At 44.5% G+C, this 25,140-nt stretch overlaps 1 protein-coding gene across 1 annotated transcript; it reads left to right on the forward strand.

Moving 5' to 3' along the window:
- Positions 1 to 9,253: 9,253 nt before the first annotated feature.
- On the forward strand, positions 9,254 to 25,034 carry slc7a8a (solute carrier family 7 member 8a). The gene is made up of 11 exons (XM_079185079.1): positions 9,254 to 9,836; positions 14,518 to 14,722; positions 17,048 to 17,199; positions 20,024 to 20,149; positions 20,779 to 20,932; positions 21,306 to 21,429; positions 21,648 to 21,751; positions 22,007 to 22,103; positions 22,225 to 22,374; positions 22,478 to 22,655; positions 23,076 to 25,034. The coding sequence occupies exons 1-11, from the start codon at positions 9,704 to 9,706 to the stop codon at positions 23,228 to 23,230; spliced, it is 1,578 nt and encodes a 525-aa protein (XP_079041205.1). The 5' UTR covers positions 9,254 to 9,703; the 3' UTR covers positions 23,231 to 25,034.
- Positions 25,035 to 25,140: the final 106 nt, after the last annotated feature.

Here is a 25,140-nt window from a genome sequence, read left to right on the forward strand (position 1 = left end):
GAGTGCGACAGCTGTCTCCTGCAGGCCACTGAGGAGAATATGAGTTACGAGTGTTGCCTAAGGGCACTTCAAGATTAGATAAGATACAACTTTAATAACTCACAAGGTCATTCTTGTTCCAGAGATTGATCAAATATTACAACAGAAGAATAATAAAATACAAACATACATAAACAGTAGAGCGATAAATATTAAGTACATAAAAGCGACACCATGTGCAAAATAGAATAGCAATACGAGTAAGATAGATAGAAAAAAAGACAGTTAAACACACACACACACACGCGCGCGCGTACGTTAGAGACCGAAGAGAAGCGTCATCGTGGGAAAGATCCACAAAGACGAAAGGTGTCAGATTCTACACCTTCACAGGGGCGGCCGATCATATAAAACACACACACACGCACGTTCGTACACATCAGCACACACACAAAATCAAACAAATGCAGACAGTCAGCCTACCAACAGCTCCTCTCAACCTGCTCCTACACTGTGAAATGTGCCTTTACAGTACGACGTTGTGTTCCAACACAAAAACACTCAGAAAACAAGGTCCGGTCAGAAGAGAGGTTCTGTTAGAAGAGAGATCTCTGCTGTCAGTCTGATGGAGGCTTCACTCTTCCACAGGTTTTGACACAGAGTCCATCTATGAGACAAGATCTCCAGATCACTTTCAGACGTTTTCCATTTCTGTTTTATGCTGTTTATTTGCCACACAGACGTCTGGGGCACTGCCCCCCCCCCCCCCCCCCCCCCCCCCCGACATCTGGACGTTTTGTACATCTGCACAAAAAGCGTTGCACAATGCGTGTCTGAAATCACAAGTATTGTTTCAGAAACACCAAATCAAAGCTTGACACAGTCCAAGCCAGTAGCAGCCTTCTCCCTCTGTTTCTCTCTTTCCTCTTTCTCTGTGAAATGAGAGGAAGCAGGAGAGGGAGGGAGAGAAAGAACAGAGACGGGAGACAAAGGAGAAGAGGGACAAACAGTACGAGCAGAGAGAGGGGAGAGAGGGGAGAGAGGGGTCCAGTGAGGTAGATGGAGGTGGGAGGCATGGAGGAGTGGGAGAGACTGAGATGAGGAGGTCATTTCTTGAGGCAGTGTGAACTGGATTGAGCCAGACCTCATAAAAACAGTCAGGGAGGGGCTGGACCGAGGGGGGGGGGGGAGTTAAAAAGGGGGAAATGAATACGAGAGATGTGCACACACACACACACACACACACACACACACACACACACACACACACGCATGCAGACACTCGTGGAAAAGAGGATACTAAATGTGCTGCCTCGTGAAAAACACCCCGTCAGTGGTTCTCACCCCTCCTCACCCTGACAGAGGAAGTTGTGTTGAGGACCTTCAAGCACACAAACACACTCAGCTGATCAGGATTACTGCTCACAAAAACAATCCCTTGTTATTCTTCAGGGCTGTCTGCCGGAAGTTGTGAAATAGTGAATCAGGAATAAGATATTTAAGGCAAAGAACTAGTTTCTTTTTGTCTTTGTCTTCTGTTTTCTTACTAACGAAACTTGACTGTGTACGTAGTTATTTAAGCATAATCTATTGAGGGAATTGTTGACATACATACGTTCAGATAAAGTAGCACTCTGGTTTACGGTTCACAGGTATATTAAGAACATGTGTAAACACAGAGCCGTGTGTCAGCTGTTTGGAGCCGTAACTCTGTGCGAGACGAGCAATAAAACGGGAGACAGACGAGTTCGGACTGGTCTGGAGTTTTGAGGCACAGGCGTACACTTGAGAAATCACAAACATGGATCATTATGTTCTAGCATCTGTTTATTTACAAAAGGTTTTATATAGAGCAGCTGACGGGTTCTCCGGATACGTACGAATTAATGACATCATAGATGGTCGCAGATAAAACCATCAGCAACAACATTAGAAACTCTAAAGGTAAACGGCAGCCCTAACACTAATAATCATCATCCTGATTAATAATTCAATTATAGACTTTTAAATAACCATAGTAACACAGTAATAATAACAACAATACAAACAAAACTGGCTCCTGACGTCAGAGCTGACCTCCTTTTATTTTATTGGGTGATTGTTTATTTTGGCATTTCCTGCACGGAGAGACCAAGTGTGTTGAAGTCTACACTGCGTTACCTCATAACAAGAATGCATTTGACTGGTGTGATGGATTGCACAACTTAAAGCTGCATTCATTGATATTTTCTGGGCCACTTGGGGGCAGCACAACAAGACGCAAACACAATATCGACACACGGTCGCCTTATGAAGTTGATTTAGTCAGCGAACATTTGCTCATTTACACATCCAGCAGACATGAAGCATTTGTTAGCGTTCATTCCTTTTAGCTCTATTTTTGCTCTCCACCAGCTTCTGCGGGACGTGTCCTGTCTCGTTAGCTGCTAATTGCTCCACTATGTTCACCGGCTAGTCGCTAAGTCTTTGTCTTTGGGCGCTGGGCCGGTTAGTGCACGGCGGGTTCATCGGCCGCCATGCTGTGGCCCAAAAACAACGGTTAAGTTGTGGCCCATGAAACCAAGAAACATTGAGCTGAATATTTAAAACTCATCCACCACATCTTCTCTACATCCCGTGGAGATTAACTTCAACGTTTCCTGTTTACATGTTATGTTTAAAATCAGCTCCCAAAGTGAACAACTTTGTTTGGGTCGTGATCGCAGCGTGTTTCCTCGTACACATTGTCCTAAGAACTCATATGTTTCTAGGGACACGGTAAACACAAGGCTCGCATTACCATCTCCAATCCCACGCTCACACGCCCCTTTCGCCCACCCCTCCTCCTCCTCCTCCTCCTCCTCCAGCCCTTCAATCCCTACTGTCTAGTACCTCTCTTTCCTCTCTTCACCCCTCGGCATTTTTCTCCAACTCTCACTGTAAATTCACACATTCCTCTCTTTCTTGCAGAGGTCACAAACACATCTCCACTTCCCAAACCTTTTCCCTCCCCCTGACCTCTTTCCCTCTCTCTTCACAGCACGCTCCTGCTCTCACACCTCCATCTCCCCCCCATCTCTGTTCCCCCTCTTGTGCAACCCCATCTTATGTTTCTGTAAATAGACACTTATAGCCATAAGAATAAACTGCATGTCACATTACGGGCCCACATGCCTGAATGAACATATGCTCCGTCGGGATTGGAAGACGAGGACATTTCTTGGAAAACAGTGGGCGGGGACTCGTCGGTCGTCATCGCTCTCTCCTTATTTGGTGTGAATATGCAAAGTGCTGGTGTTTCTAAGAACATGCTGAACAAAACCTTTGTGCACAGTATGTTTACACAGTATTTACAATAAATCAACCAGTGCCTTTAATTTCATGAAGTTGCATTTTAATTAAGTATTTAATTATTATTATTTACTGTTCTATTATCATATATTTCAAACATGAGGACAGCTTTAGATGTTTTTGATTCTGTGCCATCGAACACAGCTGTTTCCATGTTTGTTATTAAAACTTGACACAATGTTCCCTTCTTTTGGTTGTGATATAATGACTGTGCCTCCTCCTCCTCCTCCTCCTCCTCCTCCTCCTCCTCCTCCTCCCCCTGATATCGTCCTTCAGCTGGTTTGTTAGATGCACAGGACTTAATGCTTTCTTCCCCTTCACTCGGGCAAAATCAAATTACAGACATGCAGGACTATTTTTCACACAGCATTTATTTTGTGCGTGCAAATCTGCAGCCTGTTTTTCGAGAAACTCAATAGGCTGTTCAGCAAGGGGACAATTGGATTTACTGTAACCAGAGGAAACCATAGTCAATCAACAACGAGCAGAGACGCAGTTAGATGAAATAAAGGAAGCAAAACATGATTTAAAAGGAGACAATACCCAGATACAAAAGGGCCCTTCCCTTCACAACTTATCTCATTAAAACCATCACAGTCTGACAATAGCTCTCTGACCCTTTCATCAGACTTAAATAAAGGAGAAGCAACACCTCTCTGGTGGAATATGCAAGTGATCAGCAGCTCTTTGCACTGTTGTATGATTTGATTTCCTAAATCAAACACTCCATTAATTGCCTCTTGGATCCCTTTTTCTTGGTCTTTGTGCTAATTCTTTCTGATTAACAGCACAACATTCTAACTAAGTAGGTATGAGATTAAAAACAGCAACACAGTAAAAGAAAAACAATATTTTGCATGAGGGGCTGTACAAAAAGTATTCGGGAGGCAACAAAAGTTTAGATTTATTATATTCTTAAGCTTGTGAGATATATTGTGGGGCAAATAGAAATAAATAGATTGAACAGTTGTACCTCTGGTTCAGGGTGATCTGAACCCACACTTCTGTTCTTTCACACGTAATCGAAACATTTAGAGCTTAATCTTGTGGATCAAGTAGAGTCCAAAGACAATATGTCCACTTAAGAGTTCCTCACAGTGACTTTAATCATCATATCACAGTTTGAGAAGCTGAACCCACTCATGACACTGTGGGATATGACCCAGTCAAGGAAATACGCTTGAAAACAGAGACTTTGTTTTTCTGTGGTTTGGAAAAAAAACACTTTCTAAAAACAACCTACAATCACTTCCTGACGGTGTTTCATATATTGCACGCCGGGTGAAAGGGAAATCTAAATGTACCGACATGTCGAAAAAAAGACCCGTCCATGTTTGAGTGTTCAGTAAGAGGAGAGCAGAGGATTAGTGAGGTGACTCTGGACCACTTCCAGGTTCTGTACTCCCAGTTTATCCGGAGGGACATCAGCATAATTCTTCTCCCAGCTCTCCTCTGAGAGAACCCGGTGTTGTGTCATATTTGGTTTTAATAGCAGTAATCTACCCTCTTTCATCTCTCTTTTAATTGGCCGCTAAATCTGAGTCCCGGGCAGCTCGGGGGCCATGAGAAATGTTTTTCGACTCAATCTCAGATTTCATCACATCGTCACCGCGCAGAAGTGAATTAAAAATGAACTCTCTGTTGTATCACCTCTTTGGGCGAGAGCAACAGGTTTAGCTTAGACACACGCGTTCAGATTCAGGTTTCTGTGATAAATAGTCTAACTCTTGCCATTTTCTTGTCACATCTGCACGACTGAACTGTTGTCCAAGTTTGGTTACCAGCTCTGTTTCTATGCAAGTGGTATTTTTGCCCACATCAAACTAAAGACTCATGACTGTTGGTGTTATGGTCCGGTCCTCGCGGTGTGCCTGCCTGGCACCACAGCCATTACCTCCGTGTTTGCATGTTATTGTTCCAATTTTCCAGCCACTGAGCAGCAAACAACCTGAAAACAGCGGGGTTACTCATTAACAGCCTTATCTGGTAAAAATCTCCTTGCCTTTCACTGCCCGATCTGTCACCTGCCAGGTAGGCAGTTAGTGTGTGTGTGTGTGTGTGTGTGTGTGTGTGTGTGTGTGTGTGTGGACGTATATGCTATGTGTGCACATATGTTTCAGATGATTACGTCAGCTTCCATGTGATGGAAAGATAGAATGTGTGTGTGAGAGGAAGAAGGGCTGCAGAGGTGCATCCGATTATTAAATCTGCCTTTTGGGAACATCTATGAGGCTGAGAAAACCATACAACCAAATTGTAACTGAAAGAATAGTAGTGTACTGTGTACACACACACACACACACACAGCTATGCACATGTGTGTGGTGCTATCAGAGTACAGGCCCAGGGTCAGCTTTACCACAGAGATAAACTCCCAGTAACAGCTGACTCAGGACATGCCTGTGAAGTTCAAACCACGCGGCACTCCTCCATTGTCTGAAAGTCCCATCTCTTCCTTTGTGTGTTTCTCAGGATTTTTCCCACAGGGCATCAATTCCGACTCTTGTACGAGTATGACAAATGTCTTCAGGTATGAGTCGTGTCTGAATCTGGGGCGTCAGTGCTCTCCTCCTGTTGAAGAACGCTGTCCTGGGATTCAGGATTGGGGGTATCAGAATATTAAAATACTGTACTTTGTACTCCCTGTGACCTTAGGACCTCATGGCCGGGAAATGTCTTCCTTATGGTAGCGCTAGAAAAGTCAAGAGGATCCCCTGGAATGTAAAGTCTGGGATCAGGTAGAAAAAAAGGATCTTTGCTATCCATCCAGTATCAACATATATGACACCAACGTGGTGGACCGACCAACCAAACAGACCTGCAACGCCCTCCCTAAAACCCTTCTGCTAGCTTAACTACACTATTCATCTGAAGTGGATTCAAACGCCCTCATATCAATCATCTATCATATCATCGCTGTAGTCCAGAGACAACCCTGAACGCAGTGCACATGCTCAGTAGATACAGTGCGATAAGCCCTCCCTGTCCATCTTTCCCTCTGCTCTTTGTCCATGTCTCCTGGGTTTTAGCACGTACACCTCTTATCTCTTTGCTCAAATGGTCCAGTAAGCTAATTACACACAGACGCACACATGAACTAAACTCAAGCTATTTATTGATGGGAATACCTGTGACCTCTGCAAATAAAGACCCCCCCCCCCCCCCCCCCTTTAAGCTGTTGAGTGCTTGAGTGACAAATAAAACTAGAGGAATATAACGTAATGCTGGCTTTTTTTTTTCATTGATACTGAAATATTCCTAATTTAAACCTGAAGGGCCGGAGGTATAAATTAGCTTTTGAATTATAGTTCTGTGAGCAACGGTGCTAGCATGTTAGCATTAGCGGCTGATTTCAGTGCCACAGGAGGGAGCCGAACACGGAAAACTGATAGTTAGACTCATAGACATTATGTTCAAATAAAATAGACATGTCCTTGGTGTATTTGCTGGGAAGTTGAAGATTTTAGAAGCCTTGGTGGAGTTGCATTCACCATATTTTGGGTATTTTATAAAGGGATTAGAGTGTTTTTAGCTCAAGATATTTCAAATTCAGCAAACATTGGCCAATAAATAAGTAAATATGTGAAATATTTAGCTTAGAATCTCCTTTTGCCACGTTCAAGCAACAGTGATGCAGTCCATTTTCTGAAGCTATTACCTCGTCATTATCTCATCAGATCCCTTTATCCTGCTGTGAATGACGCAATCAGAAGCAATCAGATTTAATCAAGCAAACAATGCCAAATGGAGGCTGTTTGGATTCAATCAGTGTGCTGGGAACCGAAACCATTGACACCGTCAGAGCCAAAAGGGTCATTGTATTTGATCACAAAGCCTTCCGATGGACGTATTGATCAGCAGAGAATGGCGAGATCTCCTGACATCAGGTCACAAGAAGACAACATTCATTGTTTCGACAAAGGACACCTTTTAAAATAAGAACTACTTTACAATTACATGAGGAAATTCTGGTTTTATGGTCTGTAAATGTGAAGGAGGAACCTCCATCACGTCAGCTGTCCCTTTAAAAAAATCAAAAAATCAAAAAAATCTGCATGCGAGCAGCATTTTGCATGCTGCTCGCATGCAAAATGTCAACAAACTGGCCCACGTACCTGTTCCAGCACGTGCACTGTGAGTGAGCGGTGTGTACCCCTTCCTGCTTCACTGACCAGGTACATTCAGGATCATTTTGCACCGCAGAAACAAAACCTTTCCAAAGACTGGAATTGTGCCGGGACAAAGACAAGAATCTGGGTCAGAGTGGGTACGGCTCAGCTCAGTGGCACCGGCATGTTTCAGTGTAGTCGGAGTGTGTTGAGGTGATTCAGGTGACCTTGTTGTTCTGCCCGCTCAGCAGAGAACAACACTGGTTTTGTTGAGATTACAAGCCGATGTTATGTAACTCTTGCATTTCGTTCCTGCGCTGACTATCATGGGTCAACAGTTGTTCAGGAAGCTCCGGGGTCTCTCAGGTGAATCTGGGGTTTCCTATGAAAGCACAGGAGATGATGATGGAGCAAAATGTGTTGGACATTAACTGAAGGACTCAGGTCCAAGGTCCCTGCGAGCATCTGTGTGGCCTTGAGCACAAAACTAATAGTGAGTAAAATCTACAACACCAGTGCTCTGAAGGATCTGATCTTCCAGAAATACAGACTCAAAAGGACTAAAGTAGGCCGCACATGCATGTAAACAATAAATACACGCAAGTTTACATTGTTCTAAGTGTTGATCAATTAATTACCTGGTTTTATCGTTCTAAAGTCAAACAAAAGATGACAAAAAAAGTGTAATTAATGCTATAAACGCTGTGCCTGTTTGACCTGCTTTCTGTTTGTTCTCTCAGTAAAGAATGAGGAAATAAAGTATCCTCTTTCGCTGTGTATCCTAATTTAAAGGGAAAGACACTTTGGAGCTATTCACGGAAGTCAGAGGCGTTTTGTTTTCAACCAGTTTACTTTTGCATCATTTCTGAGTTCAACAAGCATTTGGGAAGCTTTAGTTGCTCACAGCGTGGATGATAAGCACACAATGGATAATAAAGATGATGCCGGACACACTTGAGGATCTTCTGCAGGGATTAAACACTTGCTTTCAGACAATATTGAACAATGGCGAGGCCACGATACCAGACACAATTATGAATACTCCTATTGATGTTCGTACCAAATGTGAAACCTTTTACTAAAAAGACAGTTTTTGACTGCATGCTGGCCTTGAGTTTGAAGGTGCATGTTGCGGTTTGATTTTTGGGGAGGAAACAACTTACGAGCAGCGTGGGTGAGCGTACAGGATAGACACACACACACCAGCAGTCTTGCATCAGATAGAGTGACATTGTAGTGACGGGGCTAAATATAGACTTCTGCTGCATCATGAATAATAAGTGAGAGTGAGCGAGAGCCTCTGCTCCTCTGCGTGTGTGTGAGTGAGTATAGACGGTGAGAGGAAGTGTTTTGTTTTTCATGCATAAGCTGCCTTGTTCGGGGATGGATGGATGTGGAAGGTGCACAGAGCAGCAGCAGCAGCAGCAGCAGGAGGACAGCTGATGGTTGGGAGGGTGATGGGAGGGTCCTGGAGAGGAAGAAGGAGGAAAAACAAGCCCAACGCTGGAGTAGGTGGGAGGGGGGGGAGGCGGGAAGGAGGCGGCGCTACTGTACTAATATGAAGGAGACCATGTATATTAAGTCAAATACAATCTCTCCTGTCCAAACTAAGCACAGGTCGGATGTGTGTGAGGCAGAACCTGAGCGGCTGCTGGTTTTGCGCAGAGAGGATGCTTTTGTCTCTCCAGCTCACACCTGGAACAAGGAAGCAGTGAGAGCTTTTTGTAGTTTTTGAGATATTTAGTTTTTACCCCCATCGTTGCTTACATTAGAAACAAATAAGTTATTTTCCTCGCGTGACTTTTTTAAGGAATGACACTGGAATATGCGCTTTTTGCTCGCTAGACGGACTTGATGTGCGTTTAGACACCAGACCTGTAGCGCCACCTGTGACGAGCACCAAAAAAAGGCGTGTTGGGTGTCAGCTGTGCTCATACCTTGAGGAAACGTTACAGTTGCAGCTGTAGTCAGTCATCTGCGTTGTGACCGAAGGGCACGTGCTTTTTGGCACAATATTTCCCAACGGCCTGCACCTATTTATTTATTCATTTGTATTTATTTCTTTTTTGGTGTGCATATATTTTTGCTTGATTCGTTCAGTGTCACAGGTTGCTGACAGCGCACAAACTTTCCTCATCAGATAAGTGCGGCACGTCTCGGTGTTCGTGCGCACACAGGAGACTCAGGGCGAGACGAGCGCACGGGCAGCTTCAGGCTCCGTGTGGCGTGAACTAAGATTAAACACATAACCTCCTCCAAATAAAAAAAAAGTCCAGCCATCAACAATGACGGACGGCGCAAGACAACGGAGCAGCACGTCGGGCTCCGCCAAGGATGCTGCCGGCGAGGGGGACTCGGGAGGCGGAGTGGCGCTCAAGAAGGAAATCGGGCTTGTGAGCGCCTGCGGAATCATTGTTGGTGAGTGTGTGTGTGTGTGTGCGTGTGTGTGTGTGTGTGTTACTTTCGTTTAGAGCTGAACCTGCCATGTGTTGCGACCAGTTGTCTAATGCGCTCCCTCTTTAGTGCACCCCAGATTGTGTTTTAACAGCCTGCAGTTGATTTTGCGCGTCTGAGAAAGTATCCTATAATAAGTGTGTAAGAGTGGGAACATTACAAATAGGGAGGATAGGAAGTGTGTGCTTTGTTTTAGTGTATAGGCCTTTTTTTTAACGGGATCATGAAAGCTGCACTGGGATCAGATTGCTTCATTCAAAGAGGAGTTTATGATAACCGTGTGGGTGTGATATTACCACGCCCACATTTACACAGACAGTAGTTTGTTCAAATGTAGCTGCAGTCTTGAGTCAGTCCTCTGAAGTCATCATTTCTTTGTAGCCTGGCCAGTGATGATGATGTCGTCACCCTCATTCATCCCCGATGAGAGGATTAGGCCCATACAGACATGTTTGCCTCACGTGACTCACATGATTTGACATAAAATACAAAATATTTAAGTCAGACTTCAAACTTCAAAAGTGCACTCTGCTGATGTCATCAGGGTTATTTGGGATGTAGTAGTGAATCACTATATCAAAGTATCTCTACTTTATACAATGCTATTACTGTTGAACTCAATTTAAAATTAACTAGATAAATCATAAATCAATCATTGCATTACAGTCATTTAGCAGACGCCTTTATCCAAAGCGACTTACAATTCAGATGCTATCACACCGTAGGCAGCTACAGGAGCAGTTTTGGGGTTAAGGGTCTTGCTCAAGGACACGTGGACATGCGCCTAGCAATCAAACGTAACATTCATTACCTTATCTTTATAACAATGGGGGGGTAAACGACACAGATGCAGCAGCGGGGCCGTACGGAGGCCGATCAAAGGTCATAAATCATTCAGTACCACAAACAAGCACCAGATAAAGCCATCAGACCACAGGTAGATCGATACAAGGGACGAAATATGGCACAGGTTGACAAGGTGGGTGGGTGCGGTCTGACCTTGACAGGAGGAAGAGTAGAGGGAGGGAGGGGAGGGGAGGAGAGGGGGGTGACTCATTCGATCTTGCGTTTCTATGGCAATGGGAGGACAGAAGGGAGAGTTAGTGAGAGAGAGGGATGAAGAGCAACTTTGAAAGTGTTTTGATCTTTCTCACTTTGTAACTTTTCAGCTTATATTTTTTTAATTTCTGCTCAGAGTAACACAAAAGTAAAGCCAAACCAACTTCAAACTCAACTTACACACATTTTTTCTTGATGGAATAATGTCGTCCTCTCAGATCACGCTCTGAGATGATTGCAGACAGATTATTAAATTATCTTCAAATGTTGAAATCACAAACTACAAAGGAGTCCCTGTGCATGCCGCCAACACCCTTTCTCTGATACCCCGCACCTGAGCATATCTATACAGCAACACGTAGATAACACAACTGATACAACCTTTTATTGTCACTCTCCATTCATCAGCCCACTGTAAAGAAACAGGTTGGCAGCGGTAAGCCACTCATGCCATTTCAGGGGATTACTTTACGGCCGTCCAGAGTCCATACGCCTCGCCGTGTAGTCACCAGACTGTTCCTGGCAGCTCCTTTTGTCCTTGACCAAGTCACTCATTCATGCTCATGTTCAGCGCAGTCAGGTGACTCGTCTGATCTTCTCGTGGTGAACATGCCCCGCTGGGTTTCCATGAAAAAGGGGCCGAGCACACGAGGACATCAAACGGGTTTTATGGCCTATTGTACAGTACAGACATTCAGCCCTCACACACACACACACACACAAACACACAAACACACACATGAATCCAGAAACGTGCAAAACCAGGAATTGGGATTAGAAGTGCACTTTTGGCCACTTGGAAGAAGGCCCTGCCCCGATAATGCTGTTTTTATTAGCTCGCCTGGCTTAGCGATGTCTGAGCTATAGTGTGTTTCATAATTGAATTGCTGCACAAATTTCACATCACTTTGATTAAACGCGTGCGCTCAGCTCTATGCCATCGCAGTAGCTTTATGTCCTTTAAACCCTGAGTTGGCAGAAGTAACGATGACGGCGAACCCTCCTCTTTCTCGGGAATTGCCTCGGTGTTGGAGATTGATTTGGTGGAATAATAACTCACACACATGCGTGCACTCAGGGCCTGCGGGGTCTGCACGGCCTGGCTGAGGGCCAGGCAGCAGGTTGCCTCAGCTTGGTGGCTGTTTGAACAAAGATTTAACGCCGGGTGGAAATGCAAGAACTAATCTCAAGAGGGATTTATGGACGGCTGATTCGGGTTATATCATAATGCTGCACAAACACACACGTGCTTGTTAATATTCATAGTCTGCTGCTGCTGCTGCTGCTGCTGGCGTCTGGCGCCAGCGTTCGATCATGTGTCATGGAGGCAAACAAACAACACAACAATTCGATTCTCTCATGCACGTTTGGACTCCACTTAGGCTGAGAGCATCTTAGACCAAATGATTATATTGATGATGATTGATGAACAGATGACAATGAAAATGCTTGTTTGATTAGATAGCAGCCTGAGTGAATGAATGACAGATTAACGACATGAAACAGATAAGAAACATAAAGACATGCAACAAGACGAACCCCGGAGCTCTGTTAGGTAACTCCCTCTGAAGTGGAGCCTCGGGCTGTTGCTGTCAGAAGGCATCGAACTAAGAAATGTGAGCATGTGAAAGACCAAGCCTCTTCCTCTGTGCAACGACAATCCCATAACAAAGAAAATATCCTGTGATAAAATGTCATGTTCTCTCTTGGCCTTTTCTTTTTTCTTTTTTTTAAGACTAAAGGATGTAAAAAAAAACACAAAAAAAAACCCACAACGACAAGAACAGGAAACCTAAAGATATTCCACACAGTCAGCACGTCCCGCGCGGCTGCAAATGTCACGAACACATAACGTGCAAGCGTGCACGTTTGCTCACCCTGATTATAAAAGTCTTTATATGAACTCGTTCAAACCAGAACACCGGCGTGTTGCCTTTATCTGCCTCTGCAAACCTTAAGCACATCAGGGAGTGTGAGGATAGTGCTGAGTCAAGGCATACTCCCCCCCCCCTTAGATGTCACAGGTCATGCACTGAAGACCTCTGTGGCCATAAAGATGTCAACATAATCAGGGGTTTGACGTTTGTTTGTCGTCATTTTTTACCTTCTACCTGCAACTGGAGTTACATAAGCGAGCGGCTGTCCTTAATCACTCACACGGATGCATATGGAAGCTGTTCAAGTTGAACCAATTGGTATGCCGTCATGCTTTCAGCTGACATGTGTTTGGCATACGTTCACAGTGTGAAGACTGACACTTTTTAGCCTTTTTCTGGATCTTGCCATATTAACATTTCAATGCATTTGTCTGCAACTAATGACGTTTTTTTATTGTTATAAAAACCTAATCTGATGATTTGTTTTATTAATTGATCCATTGTTCTTGTTCATTGGCAGTTGTAGCAGGAAAAATGATCCACACAAACTCCGCACTTTGTTTAACTCTGCAGGCAAAAACGTGACGGTATCACTCGCACCTTTGACTTTTGTACTGTAAAATTGCAATCTCAGCCTATCATCCAGTCATGATTCGAACCTTCAACTTTTGACCCCGCCGCCTTTTTATTGCCCGCCGGGTTTCAAGCTCAGCCGACCCGGTCAGCTGAATGTGATTGGAGGATAATCTCGGCTTCTTTTATGTTGCACCAGAACCCCAAATCGTCCGTCCCGCCATCTTTCAGCTCCTGTGTGAAATACCTGGCACTCTGATGCTCATTGAATCTGCCAGGGCATTATTCCCCCCCCCCCCCCCCCCCTGCATCTACCTCTCATCCCCCCTCCTCCCTCTTTGCACTCTTTCACCCCGCTCTGACTCGTTCCATCTCCTCCGAACTCTGTGCAAAGTCAGCAGATTACAGGTTCCTATTATGCCTGATGGCTCCGCTGCTTCATCTCAGCCGTTCAAACTGTGCAACTAGCGGTCTCTCATTAACATGTTGTATCCCATTAGTTTATTTCAGTGCACAAACAGGAATGTCAAAATGACATTTTGGGGTTTTACAGTGATTTCGTAGAGTCTTGTTGTCTCAGTTTGTGTTTGAATGAAAGAAACAAGGAAAAAACTAGCCAGTCAGTGAGCTTTAGAGGGGTTGGTAGTTGGTAGCTGTTTCCAGTCTTTATGCTAAGCTAGGCTAATTTCCTCCCTGTTCTTGCTTACATAATGCACAGGCGTGAGAGTGGTAACGATCTTCTCCTCTAACTCTAAGGCTGGCGGTCTTGCAAGAGACACATTGACTAAATAATGGTCCAGCAGATCCGGAGAGGTCCTGATTATTATTTCCCAAAAATGGGTCAAGCTCCAAAACACTAATCAATCAACGTGTTCAATGCTATGCGATAACAGGTGGCTCTTGGGTTATTTCCTCTGTCTAGACACAGTTTATCCAGAGCTACAGTGATGCAGCGATGATGTAATGTGTCCAAATGGTGGAATGCCTCTAAACACGAATGCACTAAAAGCAACCACCATAAAAAACACTATTTTGCTTTCACCTCGTAAACGTAAACCCCGCTGCTTCTCCATGCCGACAACAACCAATCTGCACTGAAACCTGACACCTCACTCTCTCTCTCCTCCCTCCACCAGGTAACATCATCGGCTCAGGTATCTTCGTCAGTCCGAAGGGAGTGATGGAGAACGCCAGCTCCGTGGGCATGGCCCTGATCGTCTGGATCGTCACGGGCGTCATCACGGCCATCGGGGCGCTGTGCTACGCCGAGCTGGGCGTCACCATCCCCAAGTCGGGGGGAGACTACTCCTACGTCAAGGACATCTTCGGAGGGCTGGCCGGGTGAGACATTCAGTCATCTACTCATAGTTGCAAAATGTTCTAAATGTTTTATATTCATTTAGCAAAAAAAAAAAAAAAGCTTTATCGTCATTAGATTATCATTTTATACACCAAAGTGAAATGCTATTTTTCACAATAATCACAAGTTACTTTAAGGCAAATGGTGGATTTATTCATGATATATACAAGGCCCCAGGTCGACAGTGATGTCTATTAAGTATGTGGCCCCGTTTTCTTTGAAGAAGGGGCCTCCCAAACAATTAAAGTTAATTTGACATGGATTTAGGCGAGCATACCAACATAACTAGATTCTTCTCTTCATCCCGGTGGATGAGCCTGCTCATGGCGGTCAGACATCTTGGTCCAAAAGCAGGATGTCTATCGTCTGTAGTCAAGTGCAGAAATTAGACGAATAAACAACATCAAACCTGAAGCAAATGCACTAGATTCACAAATATCCACAAATGGTTAGCTTTAAGGTAACACTGCTCACAGTACACGCTTGGGAACCACACTGGTTTAATTTCCAAGGAAAACAATACCGTTTGTTAGCGTGGATTTAACACACACTGTGCCTTTGCCCAGACGGTAAACACAGATTAGACCATTGTTTTTTTTTCAACACAAGGATACATATTATCAGGGTCTTTTGGGAGAGGAATTCAACCAGACAAAACAGCCAATGATTGTTTCTATCCCTTTCTACAGTAGCTATCAATACACATCAATGAACTTTTGGGTTTGAAGTGTCGGGGGCCGCACCGCTTCCCTGTGCCCGCTGTCACAGGATAAATAAACCGTGTTCAAGCGGTGTTTGTTTTTGTTGTCCTGCTCCTTTTCATCCCTATGTGCGTGTTTATTGTGTAAGTCGAGGACCGCAGTAACGGAAATACTCACATCAGCTTGTCGCAGCTGGTTTCGAAGGCGAGCTCGTAGAAGAAGGGGAAAGAGCTCGTAACGTCGTACGCTCAGACGCGACTTGAACGGACGACGTTTCAAGTACAAAGGCTCTTTGTTATGTCGGACCTGTGTCTGTGGACCTCATATGACCTAATGAGGGTTGTGATACACCCATAGTATGCAGAATATAGACTACTATAGAAGCCACAGGAGGGAGTCGCGACTGTGAGATAAATAAAATGGACTTATACCACAAAATCCTATTAGAATATTTAAATAATAAATGATCATCAGCCATATGTGATGAAGTATCAAGTGTTATCATTTATTGATACATTAACCTGCAAGGTGCATTTGATTGTTTGTCCACTACGATACTTTTTGTAGAGTTTTAGCTTTGTTTAATCTACAGCAGTGCATTATGTAATCTCATGCATGTTAAGCATACGACACCCAATCTACCAAGTGCCTACAGCTGTGTAAGGTTGTATGAAATATACAGTAAAACTAGCGAAAATGAAAAAGAGATTACTTGACTAAATGTTACTTTCACCCCCTGGTGTCTACACACAGAGGTTTCAGCATTTGAACACACAGATTTACATTAAACACACACACACACACACACACACATTCCGGTGAGACACAATCCCGTTAACGCAGTCAGGTGTAATGATCCCTCTTTAAGCTTTCAGGGAATTCCATGGAAAAAAAACATTCGTCCGGTTTCTCCTGCTACATTCAGCTAAACCCTCACCCTTCATCTCATCTCACCCTCCACTCCCCCCCCCCCGGTGAAGCTCCAGTGACAAATCTGTGTCACTATTGACAGGGCGCGCCTCAGTGTAGTGCGACTCATGCTGTCAGTTTGTAACACAGTGAACACACTAACACTAGTCACGTTCTGCCATGTGGGTCACTCCGGGACAACAACTAGTTAAACAGGCTGATCGCGGTTTTAAAGGCTGCATTATTCACCTCACTTAGCCGCTACACTGGAATTTGCTCAATTTGCTCTGCGGTGACAGCTATAAGGGATTATTAATTGTACTGTCTTCCTTTGTCGACTGTTTTTCGACTTGCTTTGCCTGTAGAATCTCACAAAATAGCTAAAAGTGCCCACCATGGTTCCTAGGGGACGTCTTCAAATAGTTTCATTTGCTGACAAAACTACAAAGATATTCAATTTGAAAAGCCAGGCGACAGTGGATTTGGTTGATGCTATGAGAGGTCAAGCATATCGAGTCTTCCACCTGAAATAACCTGCTTTGAATGGGACTCAGTAAATGGAAGGATGTATGTGTGCCATGTGCCTTTGTGATGTGTTTCCTCCTGCTTACCCCCCACCCGTGTGTGCTCCGGACACCCCGCTGCGTCTCCCATGCCTCTGTGTTTGTAACCGTTTGTAACCCCTGTTCTGCTCAGGTTCCTGCGTCTGTGGATCGCCGTGCTCGTGATCTACCCGACCAACCAGGCCGTGATCGCGCTGACGTTTTCCAACTACGTCCTGCAGCCTCTGTTCCCCACCTGCTTCCCGCCGGAGAGTGGCCTGCGTCTGCTGGCCGCTGTCTGCCTCTGTGAGTGAATACAGATGTTTGCACACAAACACTTTGCGGCTGTTGTTGCGTGCAGGACAATACCTGTGTGGCTGGTATCGGTGGTGAGCTGTGTGCATCAGCCGTGGTGAATTAGAACAATCTTTTAACAGAAAGTTAAGCTCTCTGTTATTTAAAATATTTTCTCCTCAACAGTGTTTCCCTTAAGACAAACCGGTCTTTGACTTAAATGTTGCTTAACTCCACATGACGTGAAAACACTCTGTTTGAGGTAGAAGGAATTAAAAGTGAAAAAGACCGAAACGTTTTACAAACAAAACTCTTTCTCCTTCAAGAACACAGATTCCTGGTGAACCAGCTGACAGCTCTGACTCCACACAGATTCAGTGTTGATTATGTAGAGACGAGAGAGTGCAGATAGCCTAAAGAAGTAGAGCTGTTCTGTTTTGAGGGTGCTTGTTGGGACAGGCCCAGATGTTGAAAGAAAACTGCCAGTAAATCAAAGATTGTCCTGATCTGTCCTGTAACTGTAAACACAGACATTTATACATTGAGGGTTGAGACACCAGTAGCTCATACTGTGTAGTGCAGTATATTTAACATTAAATCACATGTTCCACTGCAGCAGTATTCACTTTGTTGGTTTCAGTTACATCATCAAAGCTGTCTTTAATTTGCAAGTTATTTAAAAGCAGTCACAAATTGGCTGAATTAAGACTTGATTTATCCACTTCATGTCCCAGTTTCTCCCCCTTTCTTTGTCTGAAGCTCTTTCGTTATTTAACCCTCAGTCAGAGGTCATCTATTACGCTCGAGGAGTGTAGCACCGGGCAGTGACTCTGGGAAGACAAATGGATGAATGTGTTGCGGCGGACATGACGGTTGTTGATTTGAGTCCCTCAACAAAGTTCGCACACACGGGCCAAATACTGCAGGCAGCCTCCAGATAGAGAGACACTGGAGAAGAGTGTGTCTGTGTGTGTGTGCCAAGGCTGTTGTTTTTCTCCTCGACTTGGAAGGCACGTACTGTGACATGCTGTCCACCGGCAGATGCGCTCAGCCGGCTGCCCTGTTTGGCTTGACAACGTGGAAATCTCACTTCACAAAGGCACGCACAATAACACACACACGCGTTTGTACTCAGTGCAGCCAGAGATCCACTGCTGAAGAAGCTGCGTCGGCCCTTAACTTAAGCAGTGGATATCTCAAAAAGCGTTTAAAGAGATTTCATCTGCAGTTACTGTACATTATGCAATGAGGTTAGGTGTTTCCCTACCTAAGTACAGGACTGAAAAACTCAAAGTCTGGACAAATGGTGCAGCTATCTGGTCAAGTCTACGCCAAGAAAACAGTTCCTTAAGCGTCACTTCACTTCTGTTGACAGGCAACCTCTTTGGCGGACGTTACAACAAATCTACAAGAAAGTACAACCCTTGGCAGAGCTTTGTGTGTTCGGACTAGACAGACTGACCTACAGTTACCTGTCTTTGTTGTCGCACTTCTAAGAAACGCCTGAAGCTAAATGTGTCTAGTTCTGACGAGAGCTGCTAGCATTCATAACTCATAACAGTTTTTCAAGGTGTACCATTTCAAAAACATACAAAGGGGGGGGGGGGGGGGGGGGGGATATCTCCCTGGGGTCCGTCTCTTCCCGCAGGTGGCAGAGTGCAGGGTCATGTTTTCCAGCAGGCCCGTGGTTAACTCAGCAAGTTTCCATACACACATTTTGTATACTCAGCTTACGGGACAGCTGAGCGGCCCCTCGGCTCCGTGTTTTGGAGAATGTGTCCGGCTCCAGGTGTTTACTCGCAGCCTGTCAGTCAGCGAATAGGGGAGTAGCGGGGGAACACATGTGTTGGTGCTGTGCTGCAGTGTGATCATCTAGTTCCAAAAACAAACGTTGTGTACTACTAACTTTAGAGGGTTAAGTTCTATTTATTATTCAGGGCGGCAACAGTTTTTATTTTAGTTCGGTTTCTCATTTCCTGTTTTTTTGTGGGGGCAGAAGCAGCAGCCGCTCTGCGGCTCCTCTCGTCACTGCAACTGTTGTTCTGTCTGCTGTAGTAATTTGTAGTAACGTGCAGGAAGTTTAATTCAACCCCACCGCCAACCTAAAAAACCCCACAAACATCTCTGCAAGAGCTGCAAACAAACCCACTCTCTACACCTGTCACTGTATTTGAACCCAACACACACACACACACATCTACAGTATCGCTGCATGTCTGCTCATGTGCATCTGCCGTAGTTCGCCTGCAGTGGCAGCTCAGCTCGGAGTTATTTAACGTGATGAGCTTAATCCCACGGAGTCAAACAGTGCTATTGCTTAATGACACCCTATTGGCCTGAACCCAGTGGCCTGTTGCTCTCGGCAGAGCAAGACAAAAGGTGCACTGTAAGAGATAACGGATAGAGTTCAACGCAATGGCAGAGTCAAAAGTCGCCACAGTGTTACGACGTTAAGACACGTCACACGTGTTCGAGTGTGTAGCTTTTAATGTCTTTTTTAGTCTCCACTCGCTGACCTGAGATCTGACTTCTTCTTCTCTGGAAACAATCTGAGTTTTACTTCTACAAACAATGCAGTGACAGTTCCTTTACGAGAGCAATACAACAGTCGACTCATAAACCTTTATCTACCAAATTCACTCACAGCGTCGACACTGTAGAGCTTGAATAAAGAGTTGGAAAACGCTAATACCAAATGTGATAATGCCAGACAGTGTGAAATAAGGGGATTTTACTAATCTAAAAGCCTCCTATAAGAGGAAGCACAAAGGGAAAACCGGTGTGAAATGAATGAGCATTAACTCTGTGTTTTACTGTGTTTTGTTTGTGCATCTAGTGCTGCTGACGTGGGTGAACTGCTCCAGTGTGAGGTGGGCCACCAGAGTGCAGGACGTATTCACCGCCGGCAAGCTGCTGGCCCTCGCCCTCATCATCGTCATGGGCCTCGTGCAGATCTGCAAGGGTAAGCTAACCTCACCGCATATGACCACAGTCTGTGCCACCTTTGTCTGGTGTCTCTGTGTGAAAGGATGAAGGTGTCACACACACACACACACACACACACACTCGCGGTCACCGGGTTCATCTTAAGTCACTCGGGACAGTGTAGACTCCCCGTGGACTCCGCAGGGGTCAATGAGTTTCTGGGGCCCCCTTTTTTGGTTAAAACTCACATTGCTAATATCAGCACGCCTGTGTGGGTTTGCTGTCACAACACGGCCGAGGGCCGGTTATTACAAGGGGGCCACGGAGAGTAGGGCCCCTGAAACAACCGAATGGGGATTTCTGTGCGAGCGTTTGAAGTTATATGAAGAGTCCGGTGGCTGATTTGATGGGAGGCTTTGGGTCATATATGAGGGACGGTATGTGAGAGTAGAAATACTTTAACGCTGTCTGAAAACATGGCTCAACGGGGGGATTACAGGAAAAAATGTAATGACGAAGGAGAATGCAAGAAGATCCCTAAAGATCGAGGATGGTTTAGACATTTTCTCAAATTAAAAACTTGTATTTTTCTGATATTATATATATATATATCTTATATAACTAAAAATGTCCCCTTATCTTTTGCATTATCTTCTCCACATGTAGGAGAGTACTACTGGCTGGAGCCAGCCAACGCCTTCGAGCCCTTCCAGGAGTACGACGTGGGTTTGATAGCCTTAGCCTTCCTACAAGGCTCCTTCGCCTACGGAGGGTGGAACTTCCTCAACTACGTCACAGAGGAGCTGGTGGACCCTTATGTGTAAGACGCTTTATACTGGTTCTCCTATCTACGGTCATATTTTACATATAAAACCACCTTCCCACAGGACAGAATGGCTCCTCGCTGTAGGATCGGCTGGTTTTAAAGCTTTATTCGGTGATTAGCAGCATTTTTCGCCATCATTCAGGCCACTGACCTAGAAAAACATTCCGGTATAATTTCATGGTTTTATTTCTTCATTTCCTCTGAATTTTCTGTCTTTTTAACAATCCCACGTTTTAATAACCTTGGTATCCGTTAATGCACCTCCCCTAAGGTACAATTTTTCATTTCCGTCTCTAAACCCCCCCCCGTACCTCTCTTTATCTCTTCAACCTCCCTACGTAACATAGCTGTTTCTATTCGTCTCCAGGAACCTTCCTCGCGCCATCTTCATCTCCATCCCCCTCGTCACCTTCGTGTACGTCTTTGCCAACATCGCCTACGTCACGGCCATGAGTCCCCAGGAGCTGCTCGCCTCAAACGCCGTTGCCGTGGTGAGTATCTCAGAGCGTGACGCGAGGCGGTCCTGTGACTTCACACGCACGTTTGGTAGTAGAATGACGCCCTCTAGTGAGTCAGATGTGTTGACTGATAGCTTTTGGACCACACGATGGTAGTGAACACGTGATGAAATAAGCATCTAACCGTCTGCCTCCTGTCCCTCTCTTTCGTCCAACCTCTAACCTTCATCCTCCCGCTCCTCCGTCACCAGACCTTTGGGGAGAAGCTGCTGGGAGTCATGTCGTGGATCATGCCCATCTCTGTGGCTCTCTCCACCTTCGGGGGAGTCAACGGATCCCTCTTCACCTCCTCGCGGTAAGTTGGCTCGAACACAACTTCCAGTATATGGGATCTGCTATTTTGTGGGCACCAACTGCAGACAGACACACCTTTTAATTATTGCAATGAATATACGTTGTAGTGAAGTGGTTCTCTGGGTGTGTGCTCTAAATTTAGACCTCTCCATTGCATGTTCTAGTCTTCCATTTTCCTCATGTAACATGTGGATGTACCGTAGACTTTAATATCGTATATAATATGCCGTAACTGAATGATTTCTTTCCTTCGCAGGTTGTTCTTTGCTGGAGCCAGAGAGGGCCACCTCCCGAGTCTGCTGGCCATGATTCATGTGAAACGCTGCACTCCCATCCCGGCTCTGCTCTTCACCGTGAGTAGCTCGCTCGCCGCCACACTCCTTTTAATGGCATCTCCTCTCGCGACACTCGGATAAACCCTGAAAGCTGCAGACAAACTGTCAAACTGTCCTTTCCTTCTTCGTCTTCCTTCAGTGCCTGTCCACGCTGCTCATGCTGTGCACCAGTGACATGTACACCCTCATCAACTACGTGGGCTTCATCAACTACCTCTTCTACGGAGTCACCGTCGCCGGGCAGATTGTCCTGCGCATTAAACAGCCCGATATTCACCGACCAATCAAGGTGTGTTTATATAACAATTCACAATAGAGAGAAAATGACAGATGCAAAAAGTAGAATTATAATATGTATATAACATATAATATGTTTGTGTTCTCTCCTCCAGATCAGCCTCATCTGGCCGGTCATTTACCTCCTCTTCTGGGCCTTCTTGCTCATCTTCTCCCTGTACTCTGAGCCCGTGGTGTGCGGCATCGGCCTGGCCATCATGCTGACTGGCGTCCCCGTCTATTTCCTGGGAGTCTACTGGGACAACAAGCCACAGTGCTTCGACGCCTTCGTTGGTAAGTTTGCTGTCATGTTAAATGTTCTTATTATTTAAACTACAAATTCATCATATATGTCTACGGAATGGGTCAAAAAATATGTTTTGATTGATTTCTTGCCAATGGTTAGATGAGAAGATTCAGACCCTTCACATGTACGACAATTTGTGGTTTTAGGGGGAAGCTATTCTTGTTAGCATATTTATGAACTAGCCGAGCTAGCTGCTTCAAGTCTTTATGCTAAGCTAAGCAGAATGGATCTAACTCTTGACAAGAAAATGAATACAAGTATTTCCAAAAATGGCAAAGTATTCCTTTGACACAGTACTTGATTAAAAAATGTTTGTATGAAACACGGTTACATTTAAATTATTTGTCCTAATAAATAATATGTCATTTGAAAGCCAATCACAGCTCTTTGTCACTCTCTTCTTCCAGATAAGATGACGTACTTGGGCCAGAAGTTCTGCGTGGTGGTTTATCCGGCCATGGGTAAGAGCGTCGCGAGTGGAGAGGAAGGAGAGGAAATGAAGGAGGCCAGGTCTCCTCTGTCCAAGGAGGACGGAGACAACCACAAGTCAGCGGACTGCTAAAAGTCTCCATCTCCCACCTGCCCACCAAAATAAACAGACATATGCAGACACACACGGGTGTGCACACACACACAAACACACATGCAGCGAACATACAGTACACCACAGTTTGTAGTCTATTTACACTTTGTCTTAAATACTTTTTGTTTGGTTTTGTATCAAATCAATAATTTCTGTGCCAAATACAGCGGGAGATATTTTGAGTAATACGACCTCAAAGCTTTCTTTCAAAAGTGCAATAAAGAAAGGTTAGCGCCTTCTCAGTACATGCCTGAACAGACTACTCTTCTTCATCATCTTCATCCTGCTTCTCCTCCTCCAGAACACTCCCTGCACACTCCTAGTGTAGTCGTATTTGTTTTTTTTACTTTTTATCAAAAGACTCTTACTCTACTGTCATGGCTACGCATGTAAGGGATGTTGCTCTGTCATCCACTCAACACACCAAAGCTGTATTTTGGGTATTTTAATTTTGTATTTTGATTGTCAAAGCAGAAAATCCGATCAAGTCATTTCATGTAGTGAAGTACACTAAGTACGGCGTTGTTTCGAAGGTGACTGTGACTCCGACATGTTTTTTTTTTGTAATTACGATGATTTGTTTGTATCACTTGATGTATTTTGTTGTTATTTTACTTTTAATATGTTGATTTTAGTTCTGTTTTTTTCTACTTAACATCATATGCCTATTTTTCTTTTTTTTTACTCTTGCGGAGGCGTACACCTGCCAGCTGATGTGTGATCTGTACTTAGTACCGGTAAATGTCTCACAGTTCTTGTTAATTGCCTTAATTTAGAAGACCTAAGAAGTATTTGGGCGCCTGATGCGGCTCAGTTTATGACTGATGCCTCATACTTTGGGGGAGTTTTTAAAATGTTTTATGGAAGGAGCAAAACAAGAAAGTGGATTCTTGTATGAACACCACGCTGGTAATTTACCCGTTAAAACGGCAAGTCCGGCATGTGAACTAGAGCGAATAAATAGGCGAGACATGATGATGTTCACCACCACGTCCGCATTGTTAATGTGCAAATCCATACACCGACACGTGAATGCCTGCCTGATTTCTTTTTTTTTTTTAAACGAGGCATTGATTGTCTTACGTGTTTTACAGAAGAAGTATTTTTGTAGCTTACCATCTAGCTAGTGTTTGAATAATTTTGTTCTTTATTTAGGTTGTAGAAATGTAGAGCTTTACATCATTTTTTGATTCATACAATTCACTAGAAGAGACACTAGAATAGGCACCAGCAAATACAGAACACGCACCCCTGAATGAACCCATTGTGTGTGTGTGTGTGTCTGGTGATAGTTATGCACCTATACTTATAGTAAACAACACTCCTGCACACATAAACACACATATACTCTTAAGTCTTTCTATAATCCATCAGTGTCTCAGGGCATCCCCACTGCTCTCTGTTTACACACAGCACACTGCCTAAAACCTCCAGACCACCAACACTCAACAGATCTCACTGATAGCCTGTTTGAAATCCAGTCTGTTAGTGCTAAATGTCTGTACTGGTGCTTTTGGATATTTATTTCCCCGGGAGACACAGAAAAAAAGATGAGAAGAGGACGGACGGCAAGTGAATCGTTCAGACTATCAAGTATCGCTAAAGTTGGGCCAGTAAGGTTTCTTTCGTTGAGCTGTAAAGGGGAACAGGGTGTCTCGGACGTCTTTACGAGTACAATGATTGTGTTTTTGTGGCTGTATGTTTATTGTGTATTTACAGAGTATACACACAGATGTCTGTATATTGTCTCTTAGCAAATAAAAACCACTGACTAAGGTTTGAATTTGTAACTCAAGGCCTCATTTATATTCTTTATTTTGATCCCGCTGTGCCATCGTTTCGCTGCGTTCAGTCATCTATTTTTCTCAATTCTTAACGCGCAACATAAA

Source organism: Pholis gunnellus (assembly GCF_910591455.1).
Source record: "Pholis gunnellus genome assembly, chromosome: 23".
NCBI classification, from domain to species: Eukaryota; Metazoa; Chordata; class Actinopteri; order Perciformes; family Pholidae; genus Pholis; species Pholis gunnellus.